This window comes from Pantherophis guttatus, chromosome 10 (assembly GCF_059756535.1).
Source record: "Pantherophis guttatus breed Tessera chromosome 10, ASM5975653v1, whole genome shotgun sequence".
Classification (NCBI taxonomy): Eukaryota; Metazoa; Chordata; class Lepidosauria; order Squamata; family Colubridae; genus Pantherophis; species Pantherophis guttatus.
In genome coordinates this window covers 13430083-13452743 of record NC_142072.1, presented here as the reverse complement: position 1 = coordinate 13452743, position 22661 = coordinate 13430083, and the positions used below count along the sequence as shown (strand labels likewise).

The following is a 22661-nucleotide window of genomic DNA, read 5'->3' as shown; positions in this document are numbered from 1 at the left end:
GTAAAAAGGCTTGATTTAAATCAAGTCGATTTAAATCATAATTTTTAAGGAGCAACTGTCATCTCTGCTACTCCTTTGACCCACTGTTGACTCACCGATAGTCCCAGTGTTGCAAAATATACAGCCTCATGCTACATAACTAAGCTCCATTTCATGCTGAATAAACTAAATTATTTATGTATCTTAAATAGAAAACTATCTTACGATAGATTTTTACCCCAAAAGTTTTTTATTAAAATAAATTTGATAAAAATCAAAAAAATCCAATTTAAATTAAAAAAATCTGATTTTTTTGATTTTTTTTTTTTAAAAACCATTGATTTTTATCCACCCTGGCACAGTGGTTAGAATGCAGCATTGCATGTTAACTCTGCCCACAGTCAGGAGTTCAATCCTGACTGGCTCAAGGTTGACTCAGCCTTCCCTCCTTCTAAGATCAATAAAAAGAGGACCCAGGTTGTTGAGGGCAGTATGCTGACATTGTAAACCACTTAGAGAGTGCTATAAAGCAGTATATAAGTCTAAGTGCTATTTCTGGAAGCTCCTCTTTAAATTGAATGTAAAATCGAACTCAACCGAATGCTCTCCAAATTCAATAGATTAGAAATTCCACAACTTCCAGCCCCTATATTGAGGGCAGGCACTGATTGGGGATTATAGAAACTGTGGTCTCGATAGCCCCTGATTCATTCATTTGAACAATTGTAGAAAGGAAAACTCAGATGGAAAGTTCACTTGCAGGTTGCTCAGAAACTGGTAGCTAATTGTCCCTTTTTTTCAATATAGTGTCTCTCCTGTCCCAGGTCATTACAGTGGCATTAATAATGCCACCCACGGAGAGTCAGTCGGAAAACCCATTTTGAGACTCGTCGGATTTTCATCCTTTCCACTGATTTTGTACTGAGCTTTCTATCCAGTGCTGTTAAATTCCAGGCTCGCTTAGCTATGGGCGGGTAATCCCTCCTCATTCCATTCCATACTAACTACATTATATTGCAAATCTACCTATATTATGAAAGTATTACAGGGCCTCATTTCCTTATCCCTGCTTCCCTTCTCTTTCCCTTTTATTAATCTCTCTCTTTTATTATTATTATTATCATCATCTCTTTTATTCATTAAACATGAAATTCAGTCAACTGAACATTTAAAAATGTGTCACAAATACGATTGACTGGTGCTAATGGTTAATATGGGTTGCTGCCAGCATCCTAGGTATCAACCAAGTATCTTCTTAAAATATATGATGTTCCGAGTAGCGCAGTTTTTTGCAGTTCCGCTGGTGTTATTGCAGAAAGCTGCAATTTCTTGATGTCTTTTGTAAAATTCATGGACATGGTACCAAGTGCCCCGATGACAATGGGTATCACTGTTACATGTTTCATCCATAGCCTTGTAGTTTTGATGGCCAGGTCGCGATATTTCGTGATTTTTTTCCAGTATTTTTTCTTTGGTGTCTTCTGGTACAGCGATATCAATAAACTGTACACTTCGGCCTTCGACAACCGTGATACCAGGGGTGGGTTCTAAAATTTTTTACTATCAGTTCTGTGGGCATGGCTTATTTTGTGGGCATGGCTTAATGGTCATATGACAATTCTTTAGGATTTAGCAGAGGTACTGGTCTACCAGGCTTTTAACTGCTTGCAGAGCTGTACTGGTCTACCCATTTGTTTTTGGAGGCACCGGTCTACCCATTTGTTTTTGGAGGCACCGGTCTACCCATTTGTTTTTGGAGGCACCGGTCTACCCATTTGTTTTTCGAGCGCACTGGTCTACCACCACACTGCCTTTTACCGCTGATCAGCTGTAGGGCAGCCCTTTGAAGCCCTGCGGCAAGAGTTTAAACAGTTTTTTTCCTTCTAGCCGATCAGCTGGGACTTGGGAGGCAGTGAATAGATTGGGGGCGGGGCCAAATAAAAGGTAAGAATAACGCGGAGGGGTGGGTGGGAGGGCCCAGGAGATAGATAGCTGGCTAGCTGGCTGGCTGGCTGGAAATATAGTAGTGCATTCTTCACAACTCTGGTTGGAAGGAGTGATATGGAATTTTTGGGAGTGCAAATGCAGCAGTGCATAAAAGAGTTGTGCTTTTCTGGATTTTGTACATCAGTAAGCACCTCTTCCAAATCATTTTTGAAACAAGTGTAGTTCTAATACAGACAGTCCTTGACTTACAATAGGACCACAATCTCCATTGCTAAGCAGGACAGCTATTAAATGAGTCACACCTGATATTACAACTTTTCTTGCCACAATTATTAAGCGAATCACTGCAGCTATTAAGTGAATCATGATGTTGTTAAGCGAATCTAGCCTCTCCAATTGACTTTGCTTGCTGGAAGCCAGGCTGGGAAGATCACAAATGGCAATCTGCAACCGTCATAAATACATTGATCGTAAGCATAAGTACGTTTTTTCAATGGCTTTGTAACTTTTGAATGTGACTAAACAAATGATTATAAGTCAAGGACTATTTGTATCTACAAATGGGACTATGCATGTGTCTGTGTAGAACAGTGTTTCTCAACCTTGGCAACTTGAAGATGAATGGATTTCAACTCCCAGTAATCCCCAGCCAGCTAGTTTTTTGTTTTTTGTTTTTTTAATTTGATTTATATGCCGCCCTTCTTCGGAGACTCAGGGCAGCTTACAATGCGTTAAGCAATAGCCTTCATTCTTTTGTATATTTATACAAAGTCAGCTTATTGCCCCCACAAACTGGGTCCTCAATTTACCTACCTTAGAAAGGATGGAAGGCTGAGTCAACCTTGAGCCTGGTGAGATTCGAACTTACAGTAATCGCAGACAGCTGGTGTTAATCACAATGCTATCAGTCTGCTGAGCCACCAGGCTCAGGAGTTGAAGTCCATTCATCTTCAAGTTGCCAGGGTTGAGAAACACTGGTGTAGAAGGTGGTGGAGGTAGTCCTCGACTTACAGCAGTTCACTTAGTGACCTTTCAAAGTTACAACAGCACCGAAAAAAGTGAGTTATGACCATTTTTCACACTTATGACCGTTGCAACATTCTCCTGGTCATGTGATCAAAATTCAGACGCTTGGCAACTGACTCATATTTATGACCGTTGGCAGTGTCCCAGGGTCATGTGATTACGTTTTGTGATGTTCTGACAAGCAAAATCAATGGGGAAGCCAGATTCACTTAACAGCCGTGTTACTAATTTAAGAACTGCATTTAACAACCTTGGCAAGAAAGTTCGTAAAACGGGGCAAAATTTACTTAACAAATGTCTCACTTAGCAACAGAAATTTTGGGCTCCATTGCGGTCGTAAATCGAGGACTTTCTGTATTTAGGAATAAGTCCAAAGTAACAGCAACTGAGAATCAAATAAGAGCAGTTCATTTCATTCCTCTATCATGCCCCATGAAATGTCCCGTGCCTTTCAGCTGATTTACAACTGATGCTCTAAAATCCATTCTGGAATGAATACATTAACAGCTTTAATTTTCTCCATCTCTTTATCATTATTTTTTAAAATCTTATCAACATGTAGCATCATCAGAAACATAAGGAATCTTGATATGCTTGTACACTTGGTTGGTTATGTATATATTAGATTTAGAGGGTTTTTTTTTTCCTCCCTTAGCTAGAGAGTTGAACATTTTTGAGCAGTATTGTCTGAGTAGAATTGCCTGTGATTCATGTTGTACTAAGTAGGTAATTTCCCTATTTTCATGAATCACAGACTCCCTGCTATGAAATAATATAAGCCAGTTGTTAGCAACTACTGGATTGAGGCCCAACAATGAGTCATATTGTAAATGAAGATGGGTACAACTAGGAGAACCTCAACTTAATGAAGGAGTAGAATTTTAGGGCAGAAGTTCAGCTGAGTACCTTTGCCTCATTTTGAAGTGAAGTAATATTATTACTGTCTGAAAATACCTTCTCCCTCTTATTGTTTGTCTTAGATATGCAACTGATTGAAATTCAGCTCTTTTGCCCATTTCTATGCCCTAGAACAGTATTTCCTGATCATGAACCCTTTCCATAATTCTGTAACTAGCATCATCATTTTTAAGAATACTGGGAATTGAAGTTCCATACTGAGCAAGAGTAAGGGCACTCAATCTCCAGAGAGTTTTTGAATGACATTCTTAAGAGTTTCTTCTAAAAGCAAACAACTGAATACAATAGAGACAAAAAATAAATTGGATCTAATTTCTTAACATTGAACCTAATTGCGTCTAATAACACTATCTCATTATGAATATTCCCTCTTAATAAAATTTGCCATTTGAGGAGGTTTCTGGGACTAAATTCAAAGATTTAGGGAGCTGTGAATGGTTTAGTGCAGGGTTTCCCAAAACTTGGCACTTTAACACACATGGACTTCAAACTCCCAGAATTCCTCAGCCAATTTAGCTAACTGGGGAATTCTATGAGTTGAAGTCCGCCAGTGGTGGGTTTCACATTATGTTACTACCGGTTCGCCCCGCGCGTGCACGCTCGCTTTGTAGTTGGTGGTGTGGTTGGCGGCTGGTGGTTCGGAGAACTGGTAGCAAAAATCCCTGCCCCCCCCCATGCCCAACTGAGCCGCATGACCATCAGAGGCTTTTTTTATTATTTTTAAAAGCATTTTTTCTACAACCTTTTCGGCCCCAAAAAATGCTTTTAAAAGTAAAAAGGAAAAGCCTCTGATGATCACGCGGCACAGCTGGGATCGTCAGAGGCTTTTAAAAGCATTTTTTCTACAACCTCTTCAGCAAAAGAGGTTGTAGAAAAAATGCTTTTAAAAGCCTCTGACGATCCCAGCTGAGTTGCCTGATCGTCAGAAGCTTTTAAAAGCATTTATTTTACAACCTCTTCAGCCGGATAAGTTGTAGAAAAAATGTTTTTAAAAGAAAAAAAAGCCTCTGACGATCAGGCAACTCAGCTGGGATCATCAGAGGCTTTTAAAAGTATTTTTTTACAACCTCTTCAGTCAAAGAGATTGTAGAAAAAATGGTTTTAAAAGTAAAAAAAAAAAAAGTTGGCCACGCCCACTCAGTCACATTCCCCCCATCACCAAGCCACGCCCACAGAACCGGTAGTAACGAATTTTACATTTCACCACTGCACCTATCAGATTCCAAGTTATGTTTCATCCTGGAGAACAGCTGACTTCTGGTTTTAGCAAACTCTTGACAAGAGGAGAACTAATAACAGGACTTTTCTAGTTACAGGAAGGACACTTGATGGTCCGGCACTTTCAGTACCTGCGGTGGTCAGCCTACAGAGATATTCCAGATTCGAAAAAGTCTTTCCTGAATTTATTAGCCCAAGTAGAGAAGTGGCAAGGAGAGAGCGGCAATGGCAGGACCATTGTCCATTGTTTGTAAGTATTCTTTGGATTAAGTGGGAAGAAAGAGACCAATGGAGAATCAATGTTTCTCAAGTAAGGGAGCGGGTATTCTTGTCTGCAAGTCAATTTTGCACTGTTGTCTGCCTTGTTAGCAACATAACTCATCTAGGATCATGGGGTTTTATGAACTGGAATTCTTCATAGGTAGAGAGTCTACATGGAAATAGTTGAAAAAGCACTGTAGGTAAATGTCCTTTTGCAAACCCTGTGCCTGTGGTTACTAATGCCAATGTTTCTGCAGAGTCTTGTATAGGAAAGATTAAGATCTGTCAAGGCCGTAAACCCTACTGTGAACCTACTATTATATCCTGCTCAATAAGGAGAAATTAATCCTAAACTTCTTGATGTGCGTATAATGAAAACTGTGGTAGAAATAAGCCACGATTTCAGCATGGATGCTTATCGAAGGAAGAGGAGCCGGGGCAAAGACAACACAGTCCTAGGCTGCATAGAATCAAGATCAAGTGAAGTCTTAGAAAACTTTATAATCCCTTGGATAAATTCACACTTGGAATACTGCATCCAGTTTTGGTCACCATGATATATAAAAAAATGTTGAGACTCTGGAAATAGTACAGAGTAGAGCAACAAAGATGATTAAGAGGCTAGAACATATGAAGAACGGTTGCCGAAATTGGGTATGTCCAATGAAAAGAAGGACTAGGGGTGACATGATAGTAGTGTTCCAATATTTGACCCAAAGAGGAGGGGGGTCAACCTATTTCCCAAAGCACCAGAGAGCAAGACAAGAAACAATGGATGGAAACTAAGCAAGGAGAGAACTAACCTAAAAATAAGGGAAAAATTCCTGACAGTGAGAGCAATAAACAATAAACCAGAGGAATGACTTGCCTTCAGAAGTTGTAGGTGCTCCATCACTGGAGGCTTTAAAGAAGAAATTGGATAGCCACTTGTCTGAAAAGTTATCAGGTTTCCTGCCTGAACAGGGGTTGGACTAGAAGACCTCCAAAGTCCTTTCCAACTGTTATTCTGTTAAACAGACTGCATGGGCCTAAGGCAAGTTTTTTTTTGTGTGTGTGTGTGTTTTTTTAATTTGATTTATATGCCGCCCTTCTCTGAAGACTCAGGGCGGCTTACAATGCGTTAAGCAATAGCCTTCATACTTTTGTATATTTATACAAAGTCAGCTTATTGCCCCCACAAACTGGGTCCTCATTTAACCTACCTTAGAAAGGATGGAAGGCTGAGTCAACCTTGAGCCTGGCGAGATTCGAACCTGCAGTAATTGCAGGCAGCTGGTCTTAATAACAGGATGCTTTAGACCACTGTTCTTGAAAGCTATAGCTTAATGATCCAAGTTTGTTAGATCTAACCAGACCCCAGGGGATCTTGTGCCCTGTGCAAGTGTTCATTAAGCACATGGGTACAATTAAATTGAGAGGAAATGCAGCTCTATGCCTCCAACCATTTCTCCTCAGTACCCCTACTCACCAATGGTGGGTTTCAAATTTTTTTTAACTACCGGTTCTGTCGGCATGGCTTGGTGGGTGTGGCAGGGGAAGGTTACTGCAAAATCCCCATTTCCTCCTGATCAGCTGGTACTCAGGAGGCCGAGAATAGATGGAGGCAGGGCCAGTCAGAATTTTTACTACCGGTTCTCCGAACTACTCCAAATTTCCGCTACCAGTTCTCCAGAACTGGTCAGAACCTGCTGAAACCCACCTCTGCTACTCACCCCATTAACTGAACATTTCACAAGTTCTGCCCAGAAATCTGAAAAGCATCTCTAAAGTCACAGGACTAATGCAACATGCAAAAAAAGCAGGCTGTAGCCTCATCTAAGTAAACAGCTGCAGCCAGGGATCAAAAGCAGCCAAAACTGATTTCAAAAGGTATCTGAGGAAAAAAAAACCTCAATCACTGCGTTGCTCTTCAGTTGTTGATTTTTGGTTCAGCAACATCCACACTCCAAGAGAACAAGCAGGCTTCCAAGTTGACAAGGGCATCCAGCAGCGAAACAGCCAAATTAAGGTTGTGTATTAGTCTAAAGATAATTTGGCAGCATGCCTTGCAAATTCCAGAGGGTAAGGAATTGAGGAAAGAAAAGAGGAGAGAATAGGAGGCTTTGGCTCACAAACAGCCATCTTGTATACATCTGGCTAATTTGATTATATCAAGTGTGAAGGATTTATTAGCTCTGAAGGGAATCCATGCCCAGAAGAATTTACAGCGTAAGCTGGCAGCATGCCCGTACGCTGCTGGGAGAGAAACTAATTTTGCTTGGGTCACACCAGTTTACATAAAGCCAAACAGGTGCTTGAGTTAGGAACACTTGAAGCAGCTTAATCTTATATTGGGAGTTTGAGACAGTGACAATATCACGCACAGGTGTTTGGTTTGATTGATTTGGGAGTTGTCATTTCTAAATGCCCATCTTTTTTCCCCTTCAAAATAACATTCTGGAATTGAATAGCTGTGTGATCAGATCCAGAAATAGGCAATCGAGTTTCCTTCCGAGATTAGCTTCAATATTGGATCAAATGCAATAGCAGTAGAGAGAAGCTGGCCAAAATGTTTTCTGACCAGTTTTCCAATTCAGAAAACAACCTTCAAAGAGTTTAGCTGTTCTTGTTACAAGAAAAAGAAAAAGAAACCACCTGCCACCTTCACTTACAACAGCCTTCCCCAAACCCAGAGTTTCCAGATCTGTGGAATTTAACTCCCAGAATTCCTAGTAAAGATCTTGCTGGCTGGAGGATTCTGGGATTTGATAACCAAAGAATCTGAAGCGTGCCCAGGTTGGAAATGGTCATATCAAATACAGGTAGTCCTCAGCTTATGACCACAATTGCACCCAAAATTTATGCTGCTTAGTGAGAAATTTGTTAAGTGGGTTTTGTCCCATTTTACAATTTTTTTCTGCCACATTAATTAAGTGAATCACTGCAGTTGTTAAATTAGTAACACAACTGTTAAGTGAATTTCCCATTGACTTTGTTTCTATAATACAGAAAGTTGAAGAAGTCCTCAACTTAGAACTACAATGGAGCCCAAAATTTATGTTGCTAAGCAGGATAGTTCTAAAGTGAACTTTGGCTCATTTTACCACTTTTCTTGCCACTGTTGCTAAGTAAATCACTGCAGTTATTAAATTAGTAACATGGTTGTTAAGTGAATCTGGCTTCCCCATTGATTTTGCTTGTCAGAAGATCACAGAAAGTGATCACATGACCCTGAGCGCTGCAACGGTCATAAATAGGAGTCAGTTGCCAAGCATCTGAATGTAAATCACGTGATCATGGGGATGCTGCAACCGTCATAAGTGTCAAAAATGGTCGTAAGTCACTTTTTTCAGTGCCATTGTAACATTGAATGGTCACTAAGTGTTGTCAGTACACCTGTAATAATAACTTTGCTTCCAACCCAAACATGAGATCTCAGCTTGTGTATGGACAATATCCCAAACAATATTTTGCTATTTGAAGATAGTTTCCAATCCTATCCACTTAAAACAGGTGAAAATTTTAGCCCGGTACAAATAATAAGACAGCGTTGGCATTTATGCAATACGTTTCCTGAAAGGTTAATATGCTGCATGACACAACTGTGTAATAGTGCTTGCAGCTATTATCTTCATTAACAAGTTGCTCACCATTTCATAGTATAACTGTTTCCTTCCCCTCTATTCTTTTTTATTATTATCTTTAAATTCCTATGTGTTTAAGCACTCAATTGAAGCTTCCTCAGCGATTTAATCTCTTATTAAGGGTTATTTCTCAGCTATTGCCACCAGCCATCATATTATATCAGAAATAGGCAGTCTAGGGCCTAGGCCAGTGATGGCTAACCTTTTTGCCATTGCGTGCCAAAAGCGGGGAGGGGGGCGGGGGGGCACGCGTGCTTGCCCACACCCATAATTCTATGCGCCTTGCCCCCCTGTGCATGCGTGCGTGACCCCCCCGCACTCCCCCCACTTTGGCACACAATGGCACAGTGGGCCTGGTAGGCCTGTTTTTCACCCTCCCCAGGCTCCAGAGCCTTTCTAGGAGCCTGAAGAGGGCGAAAACGGCCTTCCCCACCCCCCTGGACGCCCTCAGGTGGCAGGAAACAGTCTGTTTCCCTACTTCCAGTGGGCCCAGAAGGCCCAAAAATCAGCTGGCCGGAGCGCGCATGCGCGCCGGATCTGAGCTCACATGCCCACCGATATGGCTCCGCATGCCACAGGTGCCACAGGTTCGCCATCATGGGCCTAGGCAGTCTTTATGTTCAAAATGGCTATGTTGAAAGCTTAACTCAGTTATGCATCACCCGAAAGAAACACATCATTTTCTGAAAAAAGTGTGCAATCTGACAGTCTGTTCTGCCTCTTGTGAGAACCAAAAGAATAAATATGAAACTAATTTCCAGTTCATTACCAGTTCATTTCCATACCAGTTCATTATTATTCCTCTTGACTCGAGCAAAACAAAAATGGACAAGAGATTGCTTGTGCAGCTTTTGCTTATTTACTAGATTTATAGCCTAGCCTGTCTTACCTGTAAATAACTTGCATGGAGATTAAGAGAAAAATGCCAAATACAAAAAAAAAAGAAATGATTACTTTAAAAAAAAAAAATTCAAAGCATAACTCCAGCCACACCGAGTAGAAAGTCATCAGTTAAACCAATTAATATCTAAGATGAAAAGATATACTGAATCTTGCTGTTTTTTCTAAAAGACAGCAAGGATTGATTGTAATTCCTGTGTGTTTTCCACATTTTGAAGACAATAATAAAGGAGCAGGTCCTTTATAGTTTCTCTGCCCTCTGTAAACTGGGCAGCATTTGACTAAGCACCATTTTACAAATGGTGTAAATGTTTGAGAGCCCTTTGTTTAAAGCTTCCAAATGACATGGCTTTCAAGAATCAGATAAATCATACTAAACATGATGCAAGAACGCCATGAATTCTGCATCTTATCTCAAGTCAGAACATTTCAGTGAGGGATAACTACAGGTGTCCTGTTGTTGTTGTTGTTGTTAGTTGCAAAGTCGTGTCCGACCCATTGCGACCCCATGGACAACGTTCCTCCAGGCCTTCCTGTCTTCTACCATCCTCTGGAGTCCATTTAAGCTCACGCCGACTGCTTCAGTGACTCCATCCAGCCACCTCATTCTCTGCTGTCCCCTTCTTCTTTTGCCCTCCATCTTTCTCAGTATTAGGCTCTTCTCCAGGGAGTCCTTCCTTCTCATTAGGTGGCCAAAGTATTTGAGTTTCATCTTCAGGATCTGGCCTTCTAAAGAGCAGTCAGGGTTGATCTCCTCTAGGACTCACTGGTTGGATCGCCTTGCAGTCCAAGGGTCTCGATGGAGTCTTCTCCAGCACCAGAGTTCAAAGACCTCAGTTCTTTGGTGTTCAGCCTTTCTTATAGTCCAAATTTTACAGCCAGACATTGCAACTGAGAACACTATAGCCTTGACTATACGCATTTTTGCTTTTGTCTCTCTGAAGTGATCTGTACGATGGTATGGAAAAGCTGGACATGTACCTTTGCTTGGGTTGTTGGGGGGTTTTTTGTTCTCTCTCTAATGCTAGGCTAAATAGTGACTAGTTCTTTACAGTTCTTCTTGGGCTCCTTTTAGCTGCATTCTTCATGTGTCTAATTTCTTCTGTAGGAATGGAGGTGGACGGAGTGGTACCTTCTGCGCCTGCACCATGATCCTGGAGATGATCAGGTGTCACAAGCTGGTGGATGTTTTCTTTGCCGCAAAGACCCTTCGCAACTATAAGCCAAATATGGTCGAGACCTTTGTAAGTAGCGAGTAGCATTTATGTGCCCTATTTCTTCTAAAGAGGGCTATGGTATTTCTTCAAGAAATTATGGAACTTGCTCCCGTAAAAGGTGGCAATGACTTACACAAACAGAAGGTGGATTGGGGGCATTTTTCAACTATCAAAAGAATGTCCATACTCGGAAGCTTATACCAATTACTGTGAACCTTTGATATGGAAATTCTGTGGAATCATCACAGCTGGTAGAATTCAGCATGCTACTAAATGAGAATAAAACAGTAGAAATTTTCATTCATGTCATGCTTAGAAATGTCTGGGAAGAAATTGGTTGCCCTTATGAAGAACAAAGAACTACTATAGATTGAGGTTTAGTCTGATCCCTAGTGCCAGGAGGTATAAGCTTCTTTGTTTGATGAAATGATAGCCAACTGGTTTTCCCATTTGTGCTTTGTGAGTTCTGCAACAAAAATAAAGTAGATTCTTAGTATGCCACATTCACATATATATATATAAGTACATAAATGAACACTATTAGTAGTGTAACACTTGCTGTTTATCAGTTGCTAAGTCATGTCCTACTCTTCACAGCCCCATGGATTATAGCATGGCAGGCACCTGGTCTTCCACTGTTTCTCGAGTTTGCCTAAATTCATGTTCATTGTGTTGATGGATCTATGTAACCATCTCATCTTCTGCTGCACCCATCGTCTTTTGCCTTTAACCTTTCCCAACATCGGGGTCTTTCCCAAGGAGTCCTCTCTTCTCATTTGGTGGTCAAACTATTGAGCTTTAGCTTCAGTATCTGTCCTTCCAAAAAACAGTCAGGGTTGATTGGCTGGCCACATTGTAATATCATTAAACCAAATCAGAATGGAAGAGGGAAGTGATACATGCCTGTTTAATCAGATCAGAAAGCATAATTGCATAAACAATAAATATCTCAGAAGAAATGTTTTCTCTGTGTACCCACATCTTCCCTCCCAAAGTGTCCTCTACAAACATAAAATAGATATTTTGGATGTTATGATAAATAGAAATAGAATAGAATAACAGAGTTGGGAGGAATCTTGGAGGTCTTCTACTCCAACTCCCTGCTTACGCAGGAAACCCTACACCACTTCAGACAAATGGTTATCCAACCTCTTCTTAAAAACTTCCAGTGTTGGAGCATTCACAACTTCTGGAAACAAGTTGTTCCACTGATTAATTGTTCTAACTGTCAGGCAATTTCTCCTTAGTACTAAGTTGCTTCTCTCCTTGATTAATTTCAACCTATTGCTTCTTGTCCTACCCTCAGGTGCTTTGGAGAATAACTTGACTCCCTCTTCTTTGTGGCAGCCTCTGAGATATCTGAACACTGCTATCATGTCACCCCTAGTCCTTCTTTTCATAAAACTAGACATACCCAACAGCCTCAGAACTACATCTCCCAGCAGCCTCAGCTAGCATGGCCAATGGGGGGAAGGATACTGGAAGTTATAGGTTCAGCAACATTGGGCAGATTTTCTGTTCTGTAGAAGAAGAAAGAAAGGCATGTCTTAAACATTGCTTCAGAGAGGAAATACAGTACGAGATTTGGATTTTGAATTATGGATTATGAAATTTCTCTTTTGCGAAATGAAATGCCTGTGGAGGTTGCTCTGATAGCATTAGAGAGAGAGAAATTCATTTGAGCAAGATAAAGGATGGAATTAAGCCAAGGCAATTTAAAAAAAAAGTTAACTGGCATGGAGTTGGGTAACCTATTGGGCTAAATTGCAAGGTATTAGGATATGCAAACTAGTGTTTTCAACCAGAACTCAATCTTCCCCCAACCTCTATTGAACCTGCAAAATCTGATTCCTGAGACTCAGCTTAATGATCTCACCACAGGAGTAAATGAGAGTGTTGCTATTAGCAGAGCTTCACTGGGCTGCGCCTGTTTAAAGGATCTGGCCCCCACATGCATCCTTCTCTGATGCTGGAATTTTATTTCTCTACATTACTCTAAAGAAGAGGATTTTTTTTCCCCCAATCCAAAAATATTATGTCGTTAATCTCTTTGATCTCTTCCTTTCTGATGTCCACCCACAGATGAAGCTCTGGTGTTTTTGCTTCACAGGTTATCAACAAACTAACTGAATTTGCAAAAGTCTGCTGCTCCCACCACATGTATATGCATACATGGAGTTTCTGTATTCATTTAATTATACATATGATTTCAGTAGCCAGCTATCTCATTCGATTGATTCTAGGTGGCTTGAAAAATTGAAACAGACAAAACAACCCAATAAAACTGCCCGATGCCCAAGATTAAATTGTTGACCCCACTCATCATCAGTAGTAGCAGAACTCATCTATCCCCTGACTCAAATGCCTAGAAAATAGCCAGGTCTTCAGTGCCATTCAACTCTATGTAAGGGATGATGTTCTACGTAACTTCTACCCAACTCCAACATTGTTTAATAGAAGGGACCTTCGATAACCTAATGGTTATGACACCAGCTCGCCAAACAGAAAGACCCAAATATTGCATGATGGGGGTGATCTCCCGTTCTTGCCCCAGCTCCTGCCAACCTAGCAGTTTGAAAACATGCAAGTGCAAGTAGATAAATAGGTATGACTTTGGTGGGAAGGTAACAGCATTCCGTGCACTTTGGTGTATAGTCATGCTGGCCACATGACCACGGAAGCATCTTTGGACAATGCTGGCTCCCTTGGCTAGGAAACAGAGATGAGCACTGCCCCCTAGGGTTGGACATGATTGGACAGGGAAAATATTTACTCCCCCCCCAACTTGTATATTAAATCTGGTGGGGTAGGCAGAAGCCATACAATAACTCTGTAAACCATTACTCAATAAGCAATCACATCTGGAAATATTTTTTTCAACCAGTTGACATTAAAGGCACTGGGTTACAAACTGGAAGACGAAGACTTCTAATCCTGTGTTTTAGGCACAGAGGCAGCTGTGTGACCTTCGGCCAGTCACTCTGTCTCCGCCCTAGGAAGTAGGCAATGGCAAACCATTTCCAGAGTCAAGATTCAAGAGTCAGGATTATCTCAAAGGCATGTCCACACACACAAATTGGTAGAGTGTCTATCGGATTATAGTTAGTGTTTAGAGCAGTGATGGCGAACCTTTTAGAGACCGAATGCCCAAACTGCAACCCAAATCACACTTATTTATCGCAAAGTGCCAACAGGGCAATTTAACCTGAGTAATGAGGTTTTACCACCTAAAATAATGATAAACAAGGCAGAGTTCAGCTAAATGTTCTAAGAAAAACGTGATAAAGGCACTTTTATGCCCCTTCGTTTTTTTTTTCCTGCTTTTGAAATATTACGTTTAGCAACAACAAAAAAGAAAAACTTTTGTAATATCATTTCTCTTTCCTCCCATCTCTCTTTTCCCCCTCTCTTTCTCCCTCTCTTTCCCTCCCGCTCTCTCTTTCCCTCTCTCTCTCTTTCCCTCCCTCCCTCTCTCTTTCCCTCCCTCCCTCTCTCTTTCCCTCCCTTCCTCTCTCTCTCGCCCTCCCTCCCTCCCTGTCTCCCCCCTGCGGGAGAAACGTGATGGAGCTGGGCTGGGGCATGCCCATAGAGAGCGCTCTGGCGTGCCACATGTTTGCCACCCCTGGCTTAGACTGTCTATAGGACTGTAGCTAGTGCTGTCATACTTTTCTAGCTTCTTTGAATAGAACAGATAATGGGAATTACCATAGGTTATTATTTATGCCTACGTTTATACTTTGTTTTTTTTTTCTCCAAATAGGTCAGAATAGCATAAGTATTTTCCTCCCCCACCCCCCCACCCCCGATTTCAACTATTCTGTTGAATAAAATAGGACATAAAAGGCCTGAGGTTTAGATTAGAGGTAGAAGATCTGCCAGCCTCACTTTCTACAAGTTTCTAATTCTTTTTATTTTCATAAAGATAAACCTGCTACATTAAACTGGCTTCTACATCCGTTTTGCATATATTTGTGTAGGCTTCCTTCTGTTACCCAATTTTGCATATTGTCTTACCTAACATACTTTCTCTTGCTTGGTGTGAGAAATGAGTGCATTTTACACGAGCTGTATTACAAAATTCAGAGAAGTGTGAAAATGAAAAGATAATTGTGTCCCGACCCATATAATAGTTTTGTGAATTGTGAGTTATCTTGTAACATGTTATGGAACATTGAATGTCTTTCTTCCATACTTCTGGGTTAGAAGTGTCTCAACATAACTACCCTCGTGTTTATTCAATGATTACACCATTCTTGCTCTTAAATTCACAGGGTCCAAGTCCATGGTTTTATAATGTTTTCCTAACTGGAATAATGCAGTACTTCTTGAGCTATTTATTTTTCTTCCCCTACCACCCGTTACGAGATGTGATTACATTTTGAATAAAGGATTAATGGCATCTTTAGATCACTTTGCGCAATAGACCTTTTTTAAGAATTTACAGGGAGTAACTTAATCAGTTGTACTGTAGATCTTTGTCACAATTACCTTATCACTGTCTGGAACCCTTTTGCTATAACTTAATTCTTCCTAGACAGGAACTCATTATTTTCAGAACTTAGTTGCCACAGCTGAAAACAGCTGCCCTCTTTTTTTAAAAACAAAACGAAACAAAAACAAGACTTTCATGAAATGGTTGCTCCTATATAATTTAGGCTTTTTGAGAAGTAGGTAGTAAGTCACCTCCCTTTTGGACTGCAAAAACCAAAAGCCACCTCCTGCATCAACCAACGGCTTACCTTAGGGGTGACCAATTTTTCAGGCCTCTGGTGTCATTATGCAATCTAATTTCATTAGTTGTAGATCAGTGATGGGTTTCAAAAATTTTCGCTACCAGTTCAGTGGGCGTGGCTAGTTGGGGAGGCATGTGACTGAGTGGATGTGGCCAACTTGATGACACCCATGCCCACTCAGTCACATGACAACCCCCCTCCCCACATAGCCACACCCACAGGAAAACGTAGGATTTTTTTTGGAATTTCCACCTATCTCCCCCCACCCTCCCTTCACCAGTTGCCCCCATTTCCCCTCCTTTAGTGGTGCCAGCCCTAGCCCCACTTCCTCCCCCACCACCGCCACTTTGTTCGGGCTGCTTACCTTCCGCGGTGGCTGGTCCAGAGTCCGGAAGGCAAGCTGACCAGAGTTTTCGGCGGCCCCCAGCCAGCCGCCACTATTGGAAAGTGGCTGGCAAAGAAGCCTTTCAGAACCACTTTGTAGCTGCGGCGGCTGTCCGCAGGCCACTGAAAAATACCAGAGGTCGCGGAAAAAGCTGCTGCTGTTGCTGCCATGTTCTTTGCGCCTGCGCATCCCATTGGACTTGCAAGGCAATGGGATGCGCGTTTGCAAAGAACATGCGGCGACGAACATGGCAGGTGGGGCAAGCGAGCAGCGACCGTGGGACCGGTTTGGGGGCGTGGCCAGCTGGCCATCGCTACTGGTTCGGTGACCTTGGCCAAATTTCCACCAGCGGTTCGCACGAACCAGTGCGAACTGGTTGATACCACCTCTGTTGTAGATGTTGAAAAATATTGGCAAGTTCATCCCGAGTTCACATGTAACAGTGTTGAAATCTCACATAAAGTTTCAGCTCCCCCCTTTTTAAACCATGGCTAATTTGAATTAAATTTTAATCAAGTGAGGGAAGGGAGATAGCTTGCTATCTGCAGGTACAATATTGAGCTATTGTTTCCCATAATGGCCAACCAGAGTTTTCAAGTTAAGATCACAGCCAAGGTGAAATAATCTTCTCCCAGGACCACTGTCCAGCAGCTCTTTTTATTATGTTATTATTTTATTAAAAGCATTTATAAACAATTCACTATATAAGAGAACTTGGGATGGGTTGCAATCCATGCCACCCAATGTAGTAAGCAGTTAGCTAAAATACGGAATAACAAACAACGCTAGCCAAGGAGCACTTAGTAGAGAATAAAACACAATCAGATTGTATAGGACATCATTGACTTACAACCACAATGGGGGCCCAAATTTCCATTGTTAAGCAAGCTGGTTGTTAAGTGAGTCCTTCCCAATTTTGCATCTTTTGTTGTTGTTGTTAAATGAATGACTGCAATTAAGTCAATTATACAGTCATTAAGGGAATCCAAATTCCCCCATTGTCTTTGCTTGCTGGAAGCCAGCTGGGAAGGTTGCAAATGGCGATCACATGACCCTGGCATGCTACAGTCATTGTAAATACATGCTAGTTGTCAAGTGCCAAAATTTAGATCACATGACCATGGGGATGCTGGGATGCTTCTACAGTATGTGCAAGGATCAAGTTATAAGTCATTTTTTTCCAGTACCATTGTAACTTCAAATGGTCACTAAATGAATGGTTATAAGTCAAGGACTACCTGTAGATAGTAGGCCAACAGCAGGAGAGCAGAAATCAGGTGCCCAAAGTCAAATAATGCCAGCTTGATGTGGCTTCCACTGAAAGGGTATTCGAAACCTGTGGCTTATACTGGAAGGGTATTCCAAGCCGGATTCCCACATCAAAGCCATTTTTCCCCCAAATAACCTGACTCTCCCCAATATCGGCTAATGAGAAGGGTCCTTTGCACATGTTAACATTATCCCATTACAAGACTAGAACTCCAATTGCAGTACCAGCAGTAGCACAGAAGCCAAAAATATTCTGTTGGCCACAAGGATGAATATTACACTCTTATACCAAAGAGAACTAAAGATAAGCCAGTTCAAGTTTCTTTTTAAATATTCCCTTCTTTTCCTGAGCTTAAACCGTATTGCGCTCCCCATTTCGTTCAGTTTCCAAGGTTCATCTCTAATTTTCTATCCAGGCAAATATTTTTCCATCTTTCTACATTAACTTTAGCAGGATAAAGTTTGCATGTGACGCACTCTCTTGTTTTCCCTTTCTTTAAAGGAACAGTACCACTTCTGCTATGACATAGTCCTGGAACATCTGGATTCACTAGAGACCAGATAGCATCTTGTCCAAGCATCCCAAAGGCAAGTGTTTGTATTGGGTTTGGGCCAAACCTGCATTTTGCACCCAAACTTTTTTTTTTTGAATTAGAGTGAGAGAGAGAGAGAGAGAGAGAAAAAACAAAGCAATGCAATGGAATAAAAATGAAAAAAAAGGCAAGATACAAGGACTATGTTGTTCATTCTCTACCTTCATTTTTGTTCCTCTCCTCCTCCTCCTCCTCCTCCTGCTTCTCCAGTTGCCAGCAGAGCAGAGCCTATACAAACTCAACCCCATGTACACAGTGTTGTGCATATGCCAGCCATGAGTTTGATACCTGCGTGTCATTTCTATGTATATGGATACTGGAGTGTGCGGAATGGGCATCTCCAGTAGGTCTCTTTGTGACGCTAAGACTCATTGGCTGGAAAGAACCCAGCACTACAGACAGCAGACAACAAGCAAAATCCAGCCTCTGTCTCAACACAGTCACAGGAGATTGGAAGAAGCAATGGGATTTCTTCTGAAAGCTTAAGATGCTTTCTGGGCAGCAAAGATCAGCTTGCAGTTGTCATTCTTTGGGAAAGCAACGTGGGACTCAAAACGCTCATCGGACTTGTACAGTTTTCATTCTCTCTTTATAGCCACCTCTTTCTTGTCTCCAAATGAGTGCCTGCCTCCAAAGAGAGTTTGTAAATTGCTATGTGGCAGGAAAACTGCTGTAAGAAACAGAACAAAACCCCAGTCATCTAAGATGAAAGAAAGCACACGGGCATCTTTCTTTCAAATTAAGGTGGTTCAGATGTTCTCCATAACCATCGTAACCATATATACACCGGGGTGTTTTGTTACAAACAAGCTTTGGAAGAGCCTTACTTAGACCATAGAATCTAGGATTGGAAGAGGCCTCGGAGGTCTTCTAATCCAGCCCTCTGCTCAAGGCAGGAGACCTTAGACCATCCAACTCAAATGGTTGTCCAGTCTTATGTTTGAAAACCTCCAGTGTTGGAGCACCCACAATTCCACAGGAGCAAGTTATTCCATTGATTAATTGTTCTCACAGTCAGAAAAAAAAATCAGAATAATGGTGTCTGCAGCTGCAGCCCCTGTCAGGCATCTTTCCAGGTAGGAGTCCCTAACCATAAAACTTCCTCAATAGTGCAAACCCCTTCAACAACTTTGCCACAAGAACTCATGCACAGATGCAGACTTCATAGATCACCAACCAGCATGTAAGCCAGAAGAGAATCAGTTCATAAGAATGATTAAGCAAAGGGGCATGAGTGAGTAAGGAAAGGTACCATCAATCCAGATAATTCTGTTTTAGAGTCAAGTGTAGACTTTCCTGTGTATGCTGGTGGCGGTTTTGGAATGAAAACGCAATGACAAATAGCTGTTTTCGGCACTTATGACTAATGTGGTAGGAAGACATTGGGTGAGCTGGTTGGGTTTGCTGGAATAAGTAGCTTTATATTGTCTTTGTGCAGTTTGGCTTGGAGTCAGAATTTGCAGGAGTTAGTGTTGAAAGATGCCAGCATAAGAATATGAAGGATGGGCAGGTATGTTTTTATAAGAATCCAAGACCTTGGATCTCATTTCTTTCTTTTGCTCCATCAGCCAAGCTAATCAGATTATTTCTACATCTCCCACTCTTGGTGCAAGGTTCTGTTGAGATAATTAATAGAGGAGCTTTTAATGCAGAATAGCATTAGATCAGGGGACGTGCTCTGCATGAAAATTGAGGTGTGCCATTCATTTATTTAAAGAGCCACAGACACTCCAGATAGGCTTAGCAAATTTTTACCAAACGTGGAGGACCTGCCTGTTCAAAACGTTTGGCCATTTCACTTAAAAAGCCCAAAGCCTCCAATTTTCAGGCAACAGGATGCGGACAAGTGCATGTGCAAAAGTTTTTGTTTTTGTTTTTAAAAAAAGCAGAGTTGTTAATGTGCCTTTGTGTCCTTTATGAAATGCATCACACTGATGTAAATGAATGGTCTTCAGCTGGAGCCATAATGAGGAAGTAAACAGCATCGAAGTGGCAGTTGTCATTCAAATGATTGAAGCCCTGCCCCTTTTTGGTACACGAGATCAGGGGTGTGCTTCAAAATTTTTAGCAAGGGGTTCTCTGCCCGGTTGCTGGGTGGGCATGGCCATTGTGGGCGTGGCCTAGTTGGCCTCCTGCACCATGGCGGGGTGGTGGTTGTGTTTTTGCCCTCCCCGGGCTCTGGAGGCTTTCCTTGAGCCTCTGAGAGGGTGAAAACTGCCTCCCCAGAGGCAGGCTCCGGAAGCCCTCTGGAGGCCAGAAACAGGCCCTTTCCAAACTTCCGGTAGGCCCGTTTTTCGCTCTCCCCAAGCCTCCATACGCACCCTACACTTACCTGCATCCAAAACGGGCTGTGTGGGGATTCCCGGGAGGGGCGGGGTGGGCCGGGCCAGCCAGGAATGGGATTTGGAGGTTCTCTGAACTGCACAGAATTAACTAGAGGTTCTCCTGAAGCCCTGCGAACCCACAGCAGCCCACCCCTGCACGGGATGCATAAAGCACATTTTAAAAAAGAGAGGGCTTCAGGTGCCTGGTGGCACTCATGATTTTGATCCCCTTCCTCATGAAACTCTGGATTTCAGGCCATGAATCTTTTTTTTTCTTTTTTTCTAATTACTTTTAGTCCTGTCAACAAAGAGCATTAGTCACTGTCTTGATAGATGCAGTAAAGGAAGACGATTCTTCTAGGTCAGGATATTGATTGAATTAGCTAAGGGAAAGAAGATCCGTTGGTTCACAGAATAGATATAGAGATGATGCATTCCTTCTGGGGGGAAAATGGGTGAAAAAGAAGCATCAGTATGAATGGAAACTCAGGCCAATACTCTTAGGTATAACATGGCAGCTTACATTATTTCATGCATCTTCCAGTTTGGTATGGGAATGTGGTGGCTCAGTGGATAAGATGCTGAGCTTGTTGACTGAAAGGTCGGCAGTTCAGCGGTTCGAATCCCTAGTGCCACGTAACGAGGTGAGCTCCCGTTACTTGTCCCAGCTTCTGCCAACCTAGCAATTTGAAAGCACGTAAAAAATGCAACTAGAAAAATAGGGACCACTTTGATGGGAAGGTAACAGTGTTCCGTCCGCCTAGGGCATCTAGTCATGCAAGCCACATGACCACGGAGACGTCTTCGGACAGTGCTGGCTCTTCGGCTTCGAAACGGAGATGAGCACCGCCCCTAGAGTTGGGAACAGCTAGCACATAGGTGCGAGGGGAACCTTTACCTTTACCAGTTTGTATTTTCTGGATTTTTTTTTTGCCCAAATGTCACATTTCAAGACTTTTTGGGAAGAAGAGAAAGGAAAGACCATGGCCATCAGTGAGACCTGCTATTTTGGATGCAGTCTCTTCCTTTTTTGGGGGAGGAGAAAGGGGGGGATTTAAAGCTTTTTCCTCCTCAGTGAACTCTGAGGAAAGTGAAATGACCCCACTCCAGAAGTAGCAGCCAAATATAGTAGGGCAAAGAGATAAAGAGATATGGAAACATTCAGACGGAAGATGAATGTGTATCATAACATAAAGTGTTAATCAATGTAATCCCAAATGGGTGATTGGACAGAAAGTTCTTTGCAAGAGCTAAATTGAGAAACATCTTAGGTGACAGAGCAAGAATTGATTAAAAAGAAAAAAAAAAGACTAGATTTTGCTTCCAACTTAGGTGCCTCTTAGAAGACCTAAGACATTACTTTTCAAGTACTCCAAGAAAGTTTGAGAGGGCAATCCTAGATATTTGTAGCTAAACACAATGATAATGTATGTGATGATTTTTGTTACTGATCCCAAGGTCCGAGGCAAATATGTAAGTCATAGGTAAGTCAAGCATTGTCAGATACTACATGTTTCATCACTTGATGCTATCTATGTATGAAGCCAGTGTGGAAAAGTAAGAATGGAATTGGTTCAATATATATCGTATTTTTTGGAGTATAAAATGCACTTTTTTCCCTCCTAAAAGAGGCTGAAAATTTGGGTGCATCTTATACTCTGAATGTAGCTTTTTCAAAGCTTTTTTTCAGCCCTGACGAGGCGCTAGCGAGTGAAGCGATCTTTGCCTGCTCCCTCCGACTCTCAGCTCTGCTTTAGAAGCTTTTTTTCAGTGAAGCGATCTTCCGTGTTTTGCCTGTTCCCTCCGACTGTCAGCTGTGAAGTTTTTTTCCAGCCCTAAGGAGGCACTAGCGAGTGAAGCAATCTCCGTGGCTTGCCTGCTTTTCTCATTGCTTCTCTCTCCAAAGATCAATTGTGCTTTAGAAGCTGTTTTTTATCCCCAAGCAGGAGATAAAAACCAGCAAACGAATGTGCTGAAGCTGACCAGGCTAAAGACACTAGCCAGATGAATATCTGGTAGGCAGATTTTTTTCCCCCTATTTTCCTCCCCAAAAACTAAGCTGCATCTTATACACCGGTGCGTCTTATACTCCGAAAAATACAGTAGTTAAGAGACAATCATCAGAGGCCCAGGTATAACATGTAGTTGTGCCAGATTCAACTAAGTCAGCAGAATGGAATTATCGAAAGGTAGAACAGATGGGTAGAACAGAAACAGAAGGGCCGTCCTTTTTCGTTTCCTTCCTCCTGTGGATGTGAAGTGAAGATG

General features: G+C 41.8%; 1 protein-coding gene across 8 annotated transcripts in view; it reads left to right on the top strand.

Moving 5' to 3' along the window:
• PTPRU (protein tyrosine phosphatase receptor type U) overlaps nucleotides 1-21690 on the top strand; it is a 408282-nt gene extending 386592 nt beyond the window's left edge. For 7 of the 8 annotated variants that reach the window (XM_034413698.3, XM_034413697.3, XM_034413694.3 and 4 more), the window contains 4 exons: nucleotides 5181-5338; nucleotides 10981-11116; nucleotides 17979-18064; nucleotides 18280-20061. In XM_034413698.3, coding sequence (XP_034269589.2) covers nucleotides 5181-5338; nucleotides 10981-11116; nucleotides 17979-18041 — 357 coding nt within the window. In that variant the 3' untranslated portion in view covers nucleotides 18042-18064; nucleotides 18280-20061. Of the gene's footprint in view, nucleotides 1-5180; nucleotides 5339-10980; nucleotides 11117-17978; nucleotides 18065-18279 lie in introns of all 8 variants that reach the window. The other variant, XM_034413695.3, reaches the window with a different exon arrangement.
• The last annotated feature ends 971 nt before the right edge of the window (nucleotides 21691-22661 follow it).